The sequence below is a fragment of the Stigmatopora nigra genome, chromosome 1 (genome assembly GCF_051989575.1).
Source record: "Stigmatopora nigra isolate UIUO_SnigA chromosome 1, RoL_Snig_1.1, whole genome shotgun sequence".
NCBI classification, from domain to species: Eukaryota; Metazoa; Chordata; class Actinopteri; order Syngnathiformes; family Syngnathidae; genus Stigmatopora; species Stigmatopora nigra.
The window spans coordinates 5,137,234-5,150,779 of NC_135508.1; the positions used below are offsets into that span (position 1 = coordinate 5,137,234).

A 13,546-nucleotide genomic window follows, 5' to 3' on the forward strand; every position below is an offset into this window, starting at 1 on the left:
CCTGCTTCCCTTCAGTTGATCCTCAGGGGGATGATTGCCCAGGAAGTGAAATCAAATGTTTGTATTTTGTCTGCTTCTCATGCACTGTTTTCACTCTTTGCTTCATAGTTAAAATAACATTGCTTTTAGCCCAAATTAGCTCAAAATTAGAACTAGGGCTGGGCGATATGTTGTAATGGTTATTTTTTTTAACTGACAATTTGTCTACAAATCATAGTAATGTAGTAGACAGATGAACGGACTTAAAATGATGATTTTAAAGATTACTAGTTACTGTGTTTCAAGCATATTCATCATGCATAATCTACTAGATTAGGAAGGGATTTTTTTTAGAATTTTCTTATTTCGTCTTGATTAATGATGAAAATGTATCAAAAATAACTGCCATACGGATTTAACGTTGAATTCCGCAGTTATATTTTTAAAAGCCAATCTAGAAACAATCTAAAGTTCTCAATTTGAGTACTAAAAAATGTGAATAATCAACAAATACTATGCAAAATCCCTAATTATATAATGCACATCTTGGTTAGCAACCAATTCAAGATGTAGCCCACTCAAGATCCATTGTTGGCTGGGATAGGCTCCAGCACCCCCGCACTAAGTGGCTCAAAAATGAATGAATGCGATAATAGCGCACATCCCTTTTATTGAAACGTTGATGGTTTTTGTCCAATCCACAAATCCTGATATTTTACTCCTGCTCCCAAAATACCCCTAAAATCACAATTCTTTATTTTAATGCAGACAGAACAACAATAAATTTTTGATATCTTTGTTTTTTATCTAGCCATATCGCCCAGCCTTAATTACTAAACTGCTATCTGCTCTGCATGTAAAAGCAAAGACGCTAAAGCTGAATAGAATTGCAAGGCTCCCTTCATTTTGCTGTTCTGGCCATAATTAGCATGCAAGTTAGCATGTGCTTGTGGTGATGAACTCTGCTTATTGCAGTTCCTAAATAACCGTTAAGAGTTCTCTTTTTAAGGCTTGTCTCATTTAGACATAGCTAGTAATAGCATCATTTTCTGGCAATAGTGTCTTAGTACTCTCTTTTTGTCCTTTCTTATTTGGCAGCAGAATTTCTTTGTATTTATTTATTTTCTCACTAATCGTCCAATGCAGGTGACAGTGCTCAAAGCTTTAGAATGCCACTGCTCAGTTGTCACACTGAGGTTCAGAGCTTCAGACCAAAAGGTGCATTAAATAGACATTGAATGTAGTTTGAGAGATTCCACTAACCTAGAGTGAGTAGTTGGTTTGATGGTGTGCCCTTTGCTGTATTTCCTAACACTTCTTCCTTCTTTAATACTTATATTGTACTGATAAGTTTTCATTGGGAAAGCGTTTAGACTTTTTTTAATCTTAACTTGAGGTCTTTTAGGCTGTACAGACGCTTCCCTACTTACGAACATTCAACTTACGAACAAATGGTACATACGAACATGTGTGCAAATTGCGTTTATGTCCAAAAAATGTTCATAAGTTCGATTTTGTAATGCGCACCTTTTTCCGAGTAGTGCTTCTTTCCGCCACTAATACCGACACCTGGCGCTGTGAGAACTCAGCTCACCCAGCATCTACCTTCCTCTTCAGTGCGGAAGTGCGTGACGTATCTCCAAAGAACCGATTTCATTTTTATCATTAAATATCTCGTGCATCCATTATTCAATATGGTTGGTGAAAAGCGAAAGGCTTCTAGTGAGGGAGGTACAAGGAAGAGGCAAGCCATTTCATTTGAAAGCAAAGTGGCAATAATAAAGAAGTTTGATGCGCGTGAGAAAGTGGTGAGCGTTGCACGGGTCTGTATTGACAATTGGAAAGATTGCTGTGCATTATGCATGATCTGGATGTGGAATCAATTATAAGTTGTGTGTGTGTGTGGGTGGGGCTGAAATTTGGCAGCATGTCATCAAATATAATTTGCCCTCTAGAGCAGTGGTCTCAAACCGGTCGTCAAAGGGCCGCAGTGGGTGCAGGTTTTCGTTCCAACTCAACAAGGATACCTTTTTCAAGTGCAATCAGTTAATTAGAGTCCGGTGCTGCTTATTTTAAAGACACCTGATTGGTTAGAATGTCGGCACTGGATCGGTTGGAACAAAAACCTGGACCCACTGTGACCCTATGTGGAACCGGTTTGAGACCACTGCTCTAGAGCATTTTGCAGCCTCAATCCGAGGCCCACATTTACAGTGATAGCAGTTTTCTCAGCAACAAATATCAGTGCATTATTTTTAGGAATTGTACAGAGACAAATGCCGATAGAGATGTTCTTGATTTGCCGTACATGTAGCAAAAGATGTTGGAAGAACTAACACAGAACATTTGAATTGAAAACTGCTTTTCTGTAGCTAACATTGTGATGTACGCTCGTCTTATCTTCTTGGTACAACCTGTGTCTCACATTGGTCTTCCCTCCTTTTGTCCTCCCTTTCTTTCCCTGTCCCTGTTTCTTCCTCTCTCTTCATTTTGTATTTCATTCCTTTCATTTAATGTTTTATCACCCCTGTCCCTGTTCATATCCTTCCTGTTGTTGTTCTCTCTCTCTCTTTCCCTTTTGTTGTCGGTTCAGACCTCAAAGACATTCAGAACAATAAGAATAGATACTTGATAGCTTCAGAGAACCAACGCCCTGGCCATTTCTCCACAGCCCCTATTGGTTCCCTGACAACCTCCCCATCTTCTGGCTCACTGAGCAGCCAGGGGCTCCTCCAGTCGGTTACCAGCATCCAGGAACGCATCATGTCCACTCCCGGTGGAGAGGAAGCTATTGAAAGGCTCAAGGTAAAGTTGGTCTCAATGAGTCACATCATGGCATTGAAGTCTTAGAACACTAGCCAAAGAGAATCCATTCATTTTCTGTGGGATTGACACTTCCGGATAGAATTGGAATATATCAAGCTACACAGATATTTAGAAATAAGTCACATGAATCAGGTGTTAATATTTTTGTTTTGTAATTCCAAAGTCCCTGTCAAGCGATGCTCGGACATTTGGTCGCCGGTCAAATAGTGACAGATTTACTGTTAAAGCCAGCTCTCAAAATTAAAATCAAGAGAGAATGTTTAATATCTAAGAAAGAGTTTAATATCTAAGAGAGAGTTTAATATCTAAGAGAGAGTTTAATATCTAAGAGAGAGTTTAATATCTAAGAGAGAGTTTAATATCTAAGAGAGAGTTTAATATCTAAGAGAGAGTTTAATATCTAAGAGAGAGTTTAATATCTAAGAGAGAGTTTAATATCTAAGAGAGAGTTTAATATCTAAGAGAGAGTTTAATATCTAAGAGAGTTTAATATCTAAGAGAGTTTAATATCTAAGCACATACGTCCGGCGACCAAACGCCCGGCGGCCAAACGCCCGGCGACCAAACGCCCGGCGACCAAACGCCCGGCGACCAAACGCCCGGCGACCAAACGCCCGGCGACCAAACGCCCGGCGACCAAACGCCCGGCGACCAAACGCCCGGCGACCAAACGCCCGGCGACCAAACGCCCGGCGACCAAACGCCCGGCGACCAAACGCCCGGCGACCAAACGCCCGGCGACCAAACGCCCGGCGACCAAACGCCCGGCGACCAAACGCCCGGCGACCAAACGCCCGGCGACCAAACGTCCGGCTCGCAAATGTCCGGTGACTCTGTCAAGCTAATTCTGGTCATATGCCTGATAATGGAAAAGTACAATCAAGCAACCAGTAGAAGCTGCAGTTGCCAAGACAACCACAGTGCCCACTCTGTCATCAAATGACGTCAAGCCCGAATGAAGATATGGGGGAAAGAGTACAAAAATAGCGCTTGAGTTATGCCAATTTGGTTCTGGAAGTCAGGGACATATGACTCAAAGGCGGTACACGTTTATTTTTGTTTTTGATATGCTGGCACTCCCTTGTGATGCATATATAAACATAACATTAGATACTGTGTCGATTTGTAGTAGTTATGCTTGGATGACTTTATAAGGCCTTTTTTAACAAAACCAATAGAGCATTTGTACAAACATCCCACATTGACTTTTGTGTTATAGGAATCTGAAAAGATCATTGCTGAGCTCAATGAAACCTGGGAAGAGAAGCTTCGGAAGACCGAGGCAATCCGAATGGAGAGGTCACTATAAAACTTACTAACCAGTTCATTTACACTTTCTTGTTTTCAAAATACCATTGGATAACTGCAGATGCTATTGTATATACAAGCTAATGCTCTGGACAGTGTTATGTTTGCAATAGTGCAACACATTAATAATGATTAAAGAACCTGCTATGCCTTATTTGCAGGGAAGCATTACTTGCAGAAATGGGCGTGGCAATCCGAGAAGATGGAGGCACTTTGGGGGTTTTTTCTCCTAAAAAGGTAGGCCAGTCATTATCATACACTAGTATAGACAGTGACTGTGGGATGAATTTTCACACGAGTATTTTTGTGATTCACTCATCTCTCTTCACTTCCTCTTCTTTTTGTTGTATCTCTTATACAAGAACCCTTCTATTCATTGTCTTTGACATCTTTATTGTATCTTTTCTTGTTTTTCCTTTGTGATCATGCTTTATATTATGCCTTGTTCATTTATCCAGCTCAGCCATGAGAATCCATTTGATGATCAATTTGATTGTTTTCCAAATAAGGTTTGTTTAGTCAAGTTGGCAGAAAACCTGATAGTCTTGACTCCTCCTTCCTTTAGTAAGAGTAGTTGATTATTGTCTTTTCTTCATATTGTATGCTGTGGTTTGAAATTCCATTATTGTATAATTGTTTTTGATACATTTACAATTGGATTTCACATAGACTAGTAGAATGATCCTCATTTGACAGGAATAGGTAAAAACTGGTTGCTCACTGGTTTAGATTTGGTACTTTGTTTTGTTGCAGGGTTTGAGAATGTGTGATTAGAAATGCCTTAAAAATAAACACATAGTAATTAGCCTACCTTACTTCTTAGCACTCCTTTCCCCACCTTTTCTAGTGGATTGTTTGCAAGTCTTTTCTATAATGGAAATGATACTTAGCCAGTATAATTATTGGTTTTGTCAATGTGAACATTTTTTTCCCTCCATCGGACTTTACTTTTGAAGTAGAGTAATAGACAAACCAAAATAGTAGTGATTAGAATGAACAAAGGTGTGTAGTTGAATAGCAAGAATTGTCCTGCTTTTTTTAAGACCTCAATATGTTACAGTTTACAGTTAATTGTGATTGACATGCATGTGTTCATTCTGTTTTCTCATTCACTGCTGCTCCATTGGTTAGCATTTGAATGAGAAGCCTTGTGATCTGTACACAGATTTTAATGGGGTCTTCTCCCCAAAGAAGGTTGGTTTTCTTTAACGAAGAACACTGTTGTGGTAGATTAGACAGTATTAAAGTACATTTAGAATAGTCATTTATAAAAGATGTTAGAAAGATCCTCGTGCCCGCCTTTTGTTTTTTGTTGCTGATTTACATGTTGATATACACTGTTGTAATTACCTGTCACTTTGCCATGTTTATCCTGTAGACTCCTCACCTGGTTAACTTGAATGAGGATCCCCTCATGTCTGAGTGCCTGCTGTATTACATCAAGGACGGAGTTACAAGGTAAAATTAACTTGATGCATGTCCTTGAAGTGCTGACAAAAACCTAAACCAAGGGTGTCAGACTCGGTCGGGTTGGTTTGCGGGCCGCTTTAACGTCAACTTGATTTCATGTGGACCGGACTATTTTAGATATAATATTTAGATTTTTTTTTATAAATTGATTAAAAGAACTGGATTAAAAGCCCTGAATATTCAGTTTTTTATAGATCTAAAACAATATTTATTTATTTATTTATTTATATTATTAGTTTTAGCTTTTTTATATCTATTTTTAGATTTTGCAAAATGATTTTTGAACTAAAAACAGGAAAAAATAGTAAAAAAATACAATTATTGATTGAAAACGGGGGGAAAATCAGGAAATTTAATCTACATCTATACTATTCATTTTAATTTAAAAACAGAAAGTCGGCACTCATGATTTACTTTCCCGGGCCACACAAAATGATGCGGCGGGCCAGATTTGGCCCCCGGGCCGCCACTTTGACACATGTGACCTAAACATTGGACTGAAGGATGGCTATCTTACATACTGCAGTTCACCTTTGGACTCAATAATGCAAATAAATCAGGTGAATCGAAACTGACATCTGTTTGGGTTTCAGGGTCGGACAGGCTGATGCTGAAAGACGGCAGGATATTGTCTTGAGTGGTGCTCATATCAAGGAGGAGCACTGTATTTTCCGTAGCGAGAGGAACGCCAATGGCAATGGTAATACATCATGTCATAAAGCTCTACTTTTGCGTCACTTGAGTTCCATAATATTGTTTTATGTGTTTCTGTTGAAGTGATCGTCATGCTTGTCCCTTGTGAGGGATCAGAGACTTACGTCAATGGCAAGCGTGTTGAGGACTCAATCCAACTGCGTTCAGGTTCGTCTAAATGGAAAAAATAAATAATGTACCGTATTTTCACGACTATAAGGCACACCGCATTATAAGGCGCACCCTCAATGAATGACATTTTTTCCATATATAAGGCGCACTGTATTATAAGGCGCACTGTCTATTTTGGAGAAATTTTAAGACTTTTAAGTGTGCCTTATAGTCGTGAAAATACGGAAATTACTATTGACTTCCAGGTATGAAGCACTCACTACACAGTCACCTCTAGAGCCAGCCATTGTTGATGTTTTGGAATTGTTTTGTATAAAATCTTGCAGTGGGGGACGAGCTATATGATGGAAGATGATGTAAACTAAGATGGCATCTGCATATTTAACAGTATTTTTTCAGTTCAGGCGTTTGTTTTTTTAATATCCGACAGTGGTGGTTTTTCATTTTTGGTTTTCTGTTTTTTCCATATATATAAGGCGCACTGGATTATAAGGCGCACTGTCTAATTTGGAGAAAATTTAAGACTTTTAAGTGTGACTTATAGTCGTAAAAATATGGCAAATGCTAAAGCTGTGTTTTTCTATGCTTGTTTTGTTCCCCTAAAATCTTTTAGGAAACCGTATCATTATGGGAAAAAATCACGTGTTCCGCTTTAACCACCCTGAGCAAGCCAGGGCAGAAAGGGAAAAAACACCATCGGCCGAGACCCCCGTTGAACCGGTAGACTGGACCTTTGCTCAGAGGGAGTTGCTGGAGAAGCAAGGCATAGATATGAAACAGGAAATGGAGAAAAGGTGCCATTTTGATTTGCATTGAAACTGTTTAAGGTACTTAACTGTACTGTGTTTTTCAAAGCTGACGTTTTCTTGGTGTAGGCTAACTGAGATGGAAATCCTTTATAAGAAGGAGAAGGAAGAAGCAGACCAACTTCTTGAACAACAGAGGCTGGTGAGTTCAGAGCAGCTGGTATTCCTACAAACTTACAGCTATGTTTGTTTTTCTCGTCAATTAGCTTGTTGTTACGGGTATAGTTGGAACAAAGGGATGCTGAGCAATGTTCCCTCTAATTTTTCGCTGGTCTGGGTAGAAAAACAACCTCCCTGAGCGCACTGAGTACCAGTGTGAGCGACATCATCATTGCTCGCTATGGGCACAACAGTATCACACCTGCCTCTAAGCAGGTGCATGTCAATGTTCCCTCTAATTTTTCATGTAAAACATGCTGTAAAACACAAAAAACATAAGAGTGGACAGAGCTACTGCCAATGGCTGCCGCGTAAATGGCGCCATCATGGGGAAAGGGGTAAAAAAATATGTAAAAAAAACTTTGGATTTTATTTACTGCGCGCAATATGATTGCTACTGCGCAGAGAAGACGAGACTAGTGCGCAATTGCGCCTCCGCAGCTTAGAGGGAACATTGCTGCTGAGTGGGTTGGACTCGTGTAGCATTCTTAATGCTAGTTGTTGCAGCTAAAGGAAGCTTTGGGAGTGGTACAGTAATCTTGTCTCTTAAGAAATGATTGAATTTCCCACTTCATCCCTGCCCACCGACCGCCAGAAGGCGGAGCTGAAATCACTGAATGATACCTTTGCACATGCGCAGGGACCATTTAGTGCTTGCAGCACTAGCCTCTGAAGGTTATATAGGAGTCATAAAAACGTAGTTATATTTATAACCTTAGTTGTTGGTTATCAATTTCCAATGGCAGAAGCAATTACTAATTCTCACACTGAGCTAGGTGTGTGTGTGTGTGTGTGCACCAGTGCATGTCTCTGTTTCTTTGCATGGACAATTTCTTATGAACCAGATAAGCTTTGTTTTCAGCAATTTGAAAGAGATTATGAAGCTTTCTCCTCTTTCAAAATCCCCTTTGTCACTCCTAGTATATTCCCTGTAGTGAATTTGAATCTTGCAAACCATTAGGCATCGCGTAATGATGGGCATCTACAAAAATTCTCTTGTTTAAATGAAGTGGAAAACTAATGATCAAATCAATTACAGTGTTCCCTCGCTACTTCGCGCTTCAGCTATCGCGGACTCAGAGCTTCGCGGATTTTTTTCAGGAAAAATAAAAAACTTAAAGATATTAAGTTAAAATATATTACATAATTTTACAAGAGGTGGAAACAAAATATTCAATAAGAATTAGTAATTGCATCAAAGAAATGGTCAATAACATGGTGAGAGTTCAGGAATGGCATTGATGACGTCATGGCTGTTTACAGGCGCATCTTCACCGCCCAAAAAAAAAACAATGTTCACAACTCCCAATAACGATGTTTCTTACGTGCAAAAAAACTGCAGAAGATCCTCCATACGGACTACTATGATGTTTTTGCTTGGTGGTGCTTTTGTGCACGTGTTATACATTTCTTTCAGCATTTTTGAAGGGGCACGCCTACTTCGCGGAAACGCAGCTATTGCGGGGGGTCCCGGTCGCCATTAACAGCGATAAGCGAGGGAACACTGTACTTATTTTTTGGTGGATGAGAAAATCTTTTTCTGGATATTATGGTCCGTTTCAGTGTGCGTGTTGCACTGAGCATTTGTAATGATGTTTTTCCCATTGTGTCCCAGACCAGAAGTCTATGTGGATGTAATCCAACTTTCTATACAGAATGTCCTGTTATTCAGTAGCCAAGACATGGATTCCATTTGACCTCAATTCATCTCCTCTAATCAATTGCACACATTTAAACCCAATTTTTAATGGTTGGTTAACCAAATAATTAAGTATCATCTCCATCCTCAAGCATAAGTAGTTCAAAATTTAATCTGAGAAAAAGAACAGTGTTAAAATCCATTCGGATTTCTATGAATGGAAGCTGCTTTTGCATGGTTCATGTTAACTGCATGTTTTCTGAACTATATCAGTGTTGTCTATGGGCACAGTTGCAAGATTGTAATCTTGAGGTGGCTGTGAACTTGCCTTGGCAAAATTAGATTTCTTGCTTTTAATGTTCATCTTTTCAATGTGGTGGCTGTCACGCACACTGCATTGTGGTAGCAAAAACTCTTTCTGTAGTTTTTGGGAGTGACAATGTGGTTTCTCATTGACTTCTTTGGACCAAGTGTTTTGCAAAACCTGAAGCCGTTGTCGGTACATTGATGGCACACCTCACTATCAACATTATCACTGCTCATAGCTGAATTAGTGAATTACAAACCCACAGTGTTATTTCAGGAAAATATATTAAGAAAAATCTGAAAAAAAACCTAAAACATCTTCACTTACTGGTTGTGATCTGTCATGTATTTTGTCTACCAAAATGAGAAACTGCATTCCTTTTTTTAACTAACTTTTCTTGTAGTGATTTAACAATCCTTCAGCACAGTCTGTCCTTTCACTTTTCTGGCTTTTTGAATCAGCTGCAAGAACACGCTCTTCTAATAATCAGCTAATACTAAAGACACTCAAAACCCTCTGGACTGAATGGGGAAAGCTTTCAAATCCAAGAACTGCATGCATGCTACAAAATAGCATCTTGGGGACACAACTTTTCAATTAACGAAGAGGAATTCAACCAAACCATAAAGATCAACTTCAATCGGCAGCATCTGTGCTCTGTTGATACTTCTTTGCTCACCATGACAAGCATAATCAACTTGTACTTTTAATATAAATATGCAACTTTGGGAGCAATGTTTGAAAATTGATAGCAGCTAGCCATAGCACATCAATCGACTGTTCAAAAATTCATGTTGATGTCAAATCATCCATCTTTTCATCCACTTAAAATCACAAGAAAGTCAATGAAAGCCACGGTTTTGTCTATTTTTTTATTGTAAACACAATTTTATTTTATTTTGGACATAATTTGGTGCATGTTTCAATACATTTCTTAAAGTTTTCATGTATGAAAATGATTACTCAGCTACCTGCATTAGCTCACCTCAAATCTTATCCTGAGTTAAAGCACTAACATTTGTTCCCATGTTGCATATTCATACCTTTTGTATTCATCTTTTTTTTAAAACGCATCCTTCATTCTTTCTTTGATTTCCCATTGTAATTTCTCCTTTTTTGGGGGGGTCCATTTGGTTTGTTTCCTGTGTTGTTCTCTTAAGGATGGCGACTCTGATAGTGGGGATGACTCAGATAAGAGGTCTTGTGAAGAGAGCTGGAGACTGATCACCTCCTTGAGAGAAAAGCTGCCTCCCAGCAAACTACAAACCATAGTGAAAAAGTGTGGATTACCTAGCAGCGGTAAGAGAAGAGAACCTGTTAAAATGTACCAGATCCCTCAGCGACGTCGTATCACCAAGGACTCCAAGTGGGTAACTATCTCAGACCTGAAGATTCAGGCTGTCAAAGAAATCTGCTACGAGGTAGCCCTCAACGATTTTCGCCATACACGCCAAGAAATTGAAGCTCTAGCCATTGTAAAGATGAAGGAACTTTGCGCTAGCTACACCAAGAAAGACCCCAATGAGCGTGACTCATGGAGGGCAGTGGCACGAGATGTATGGGATACCGTTGGGGTTGGCGATGAACGTATTGAGGATGTCATCACCAACGGGTCTCGAACAGGTGGAGTTGTCATGGACGATCTAAAGGTCCACATTGATAAACTTGAGGACATTTTGCAAGAAGTCAAGAAACAGAATAACATGAAGGACGAGGAGATCCGAGCTCTCAGGAATAAAATGGTCAAAATGGAAAAAGTACTTCCACTTATTACCAACGAGGGTCAAGAGAGACCACCCAGTACGGAATTTGCTAGCGAAACCAGTTCACCAAGCCCCCAACCACCCGTGCCTGAAACAACTGAGAATGGAGAGTCGCAAGATGGGCAATACACAAGTGAAGACTCAACCTTAAAACGAGGACAAGCTCGTTGGATACGTCAAGAACAGCAACGCCTTAAGAGCCTCCAACAACAGGAGATAGCCAGACAACTCCGCCGAAATACCGGACCCCATCGTTTCATCCCCCCGGAAGACCGCAAACTACGTTTCCCCTTCAAAAGTAACCCCAAACATCGCAACTCATGGAGTCCTGGTACCCACATCATTATCACAGACGAAAAAGTCATCGAACTAAAAGTACCGAAAGAATCTGTAGAAGAAGAAGAAGCTGAAAACCAAGATACTGATGTACTAAGTCAGGAAAAGATAGCCGCTTCTGTCGTAGAGGTCACTCCCCTTTTACCAAGTCCTTCAGTCCAGCGCCGAGAGAAACATTTTGATTACAATTACAACCAGGGTCAGAGACATCACTATAGAAATAGCTACCATCAACAACCCCATGAACGAGGTCGAAGCAATTCTTTTAACCACCGCCAGCAGCCTTCAGGTTCTTCGGAACACCTGCAACAACCGGAAGCAAATCGTAGGCACTCGCAAGCCTTCTACCAACCCCGCCTTTATCCAAACCAGCAGCCTTCATACCACCAACCCCACTTCCAACAACCATGCCATTATAACAACACAGTTTATGTAGATGGCAATTTTAATGGCTATCAGCAATACCACCACCAACCTAATCATGCAAACCAGCCAATCAACTTTCAGGCACCTCCTAGGATCCGAAGGCAATTGTCTGCTCCCAATTTGAAAGCCAGCAGAGAGACAGTCGTTTAGAAATACTGTAGATGTAAAACTTATTTTGTTGACAAAAAAAACATTACAGATCACAACTATGCATTTTTTAGACTGTTATTGGTTGATCCATAAGTACAGTATGTAGGACATACTCACTGTTTATTTTTAAAGTCAGTGGGACAATTCATCAATCATCATTTGATTTACCAAATGTACTTTGGTTGAATTTCAGTGTTTACATATTCACCTTTTACTTGTTTTCTTGTAGTTTTCAGCATTTCAACAGTGCCACCGTGTCTTATTTTGCCTGTAGTGAAGACACAATGACACTTTGGGAAGAAATATTTTTCTTCAATTCAACTATACAAGTTTATGTTAGGATTGGAAGCAAAATTTGTTATTCCATCTCTTGAAAACCTTTTGAACCTCAGTTTAATATCAACATTGATAACTAAATAGAACTATTTAGCTGTTAAGCTGCCCCCAAATACATGTCATAGACAGTACATTTCATTTATAGTAGTTTTTTAAACAGCTTTTATAATACATAAAGCTAGTTTAGTTAGTATATCCTTAGAATGGTGCTTGAGTTTAATTCTTTTAGATAGAAAACTTTATTGAACTTGTGTCAAATGACACACTGTTTTAACTAGTGCCTATTTTAGCTGCTATTGACTTTATGCTAGCTAATTTAGCTATTTGTCTCGATTTTTATATGGCCTTAATATCATTTCAGGAAAAATTGCAGACCGTCTACACAATCAGAGACTTTGATTATTAAATGTTTTTACATTTCAAACTTTTCCTTATGCTGTAATGCAGGGGTGTCCAAACTTTTTGCAAAGAGGGCCAGATTTGGTAAGGTGAAAATGTGTGCGGGCCGACTTTTTGCCTGACATTCTTTGAACCATTAACATTAAATGCAAATTAACTTTTTGGGATTTTTTTTAATTACAAATGGCATACTTTTACATTTTTTTTACATTTAGGTTTTTACCGAAATCACAAACCACAAAAAATTAAGAAAACTATCAAGGATATCTAAGTTCATGTGAAACATCACATATTATTCACTATTATATGCTCACTGTAGGAACAGTGGTGAAAACAAAACAATGATCACTGCATATTCAAACTGATTTTGACCATCACAAAAAAAAATAATGAACTGAGATTTAAGAATTTATTCAACTCAGAGGACTTAACAAATATCTTCCCTGCACTAATGTGAAGGGTGATACTGGGATCTTGACTGCAGTATGTAGTCCAGGTCTTCATCGCACGCTAACGAGAAAAAAGTCAAACTCAGTTCCTTTTGCCTCTAACTGTCTCTTAATATCGAATGAAACGTCTTCAATTCTCCGTGCCACAGTATTACGAGCCAGGCAAATATTGGCAAACTCTTGCTTCTTCGCGGGACAAATTTTCTCAACCATTTTCATTACACAATCTTTAATAAATTCACTGTCACTGAAAGGTTTGCAGTGCTTTGCAATTAGCGTTGCCACTTCGTAGCTTGCCTTTGTGGCATTTTCATTTGACTCACGGGCTCTTGTGAAAAAGCTTTGCTGTGCCGTTAAAACAGCTTCCA

General features: G+C 39.3%; 1 protein-coding gene across 23 annotated transcripts in view; it reads left to right on the forward strand.

The window, feature by feature from the left end:
- The window catches only part of kif1b (kinesin family member 1B), a 61,298-nt gene that overhangs the window by 26,171 nt on the left and 21,581 nt on the right, over window positions 1-13,546 (forward strand). For 8 of the 23 annotated variants that reach the window (XM_077731940.1, XM_077731952.1, XM_077732000.1 and 5 more), the window contains 10 exons: window positions 16-57; window positions 1,126-1,197; window positions 2,573-2,784; window positions 4,025-4,104; window positions 4,275-4,350; window positions 5,492-5,571; window positions 6,177-6,283; window positions 6,361-6,444; window positions 7,022-7,202; window positions 7,284-7,356. In XM_077731940.1, the coding sequence (XP_077588066.1) occupies window positions 16-57; window positions 1,126-1,197; window positions 2,573-2,784; window positions 4,025-4,104; window positions 4,275-4,350; window positions 5,492-5,571; window positions 6,177-6,283; window positions 6,361-6,444; window positions 7,022-7,202; window positions 7,284-7,356 (1,007 nt within the window). Of the gene's footprint in view, window positions 1-15; window positions 58-1,125; window positions 1,198-2,572; window positions 2,785-4,024; window positions 4,105-4,274; window positions 4,351-5,491; window positions 5,572-6,176; window positions 6,284-6,360; window positions 6,445-7,021; window positions 7,203-7,283; window positions 7,357-10,479; window positions 12,769-13,546 lie in introns of those variants that run through there. The other 15 variants (XM_077731994.1, XM_077732068.1, XM_077732076.1 and 12 more) reach the window with 6 other exon arrangements.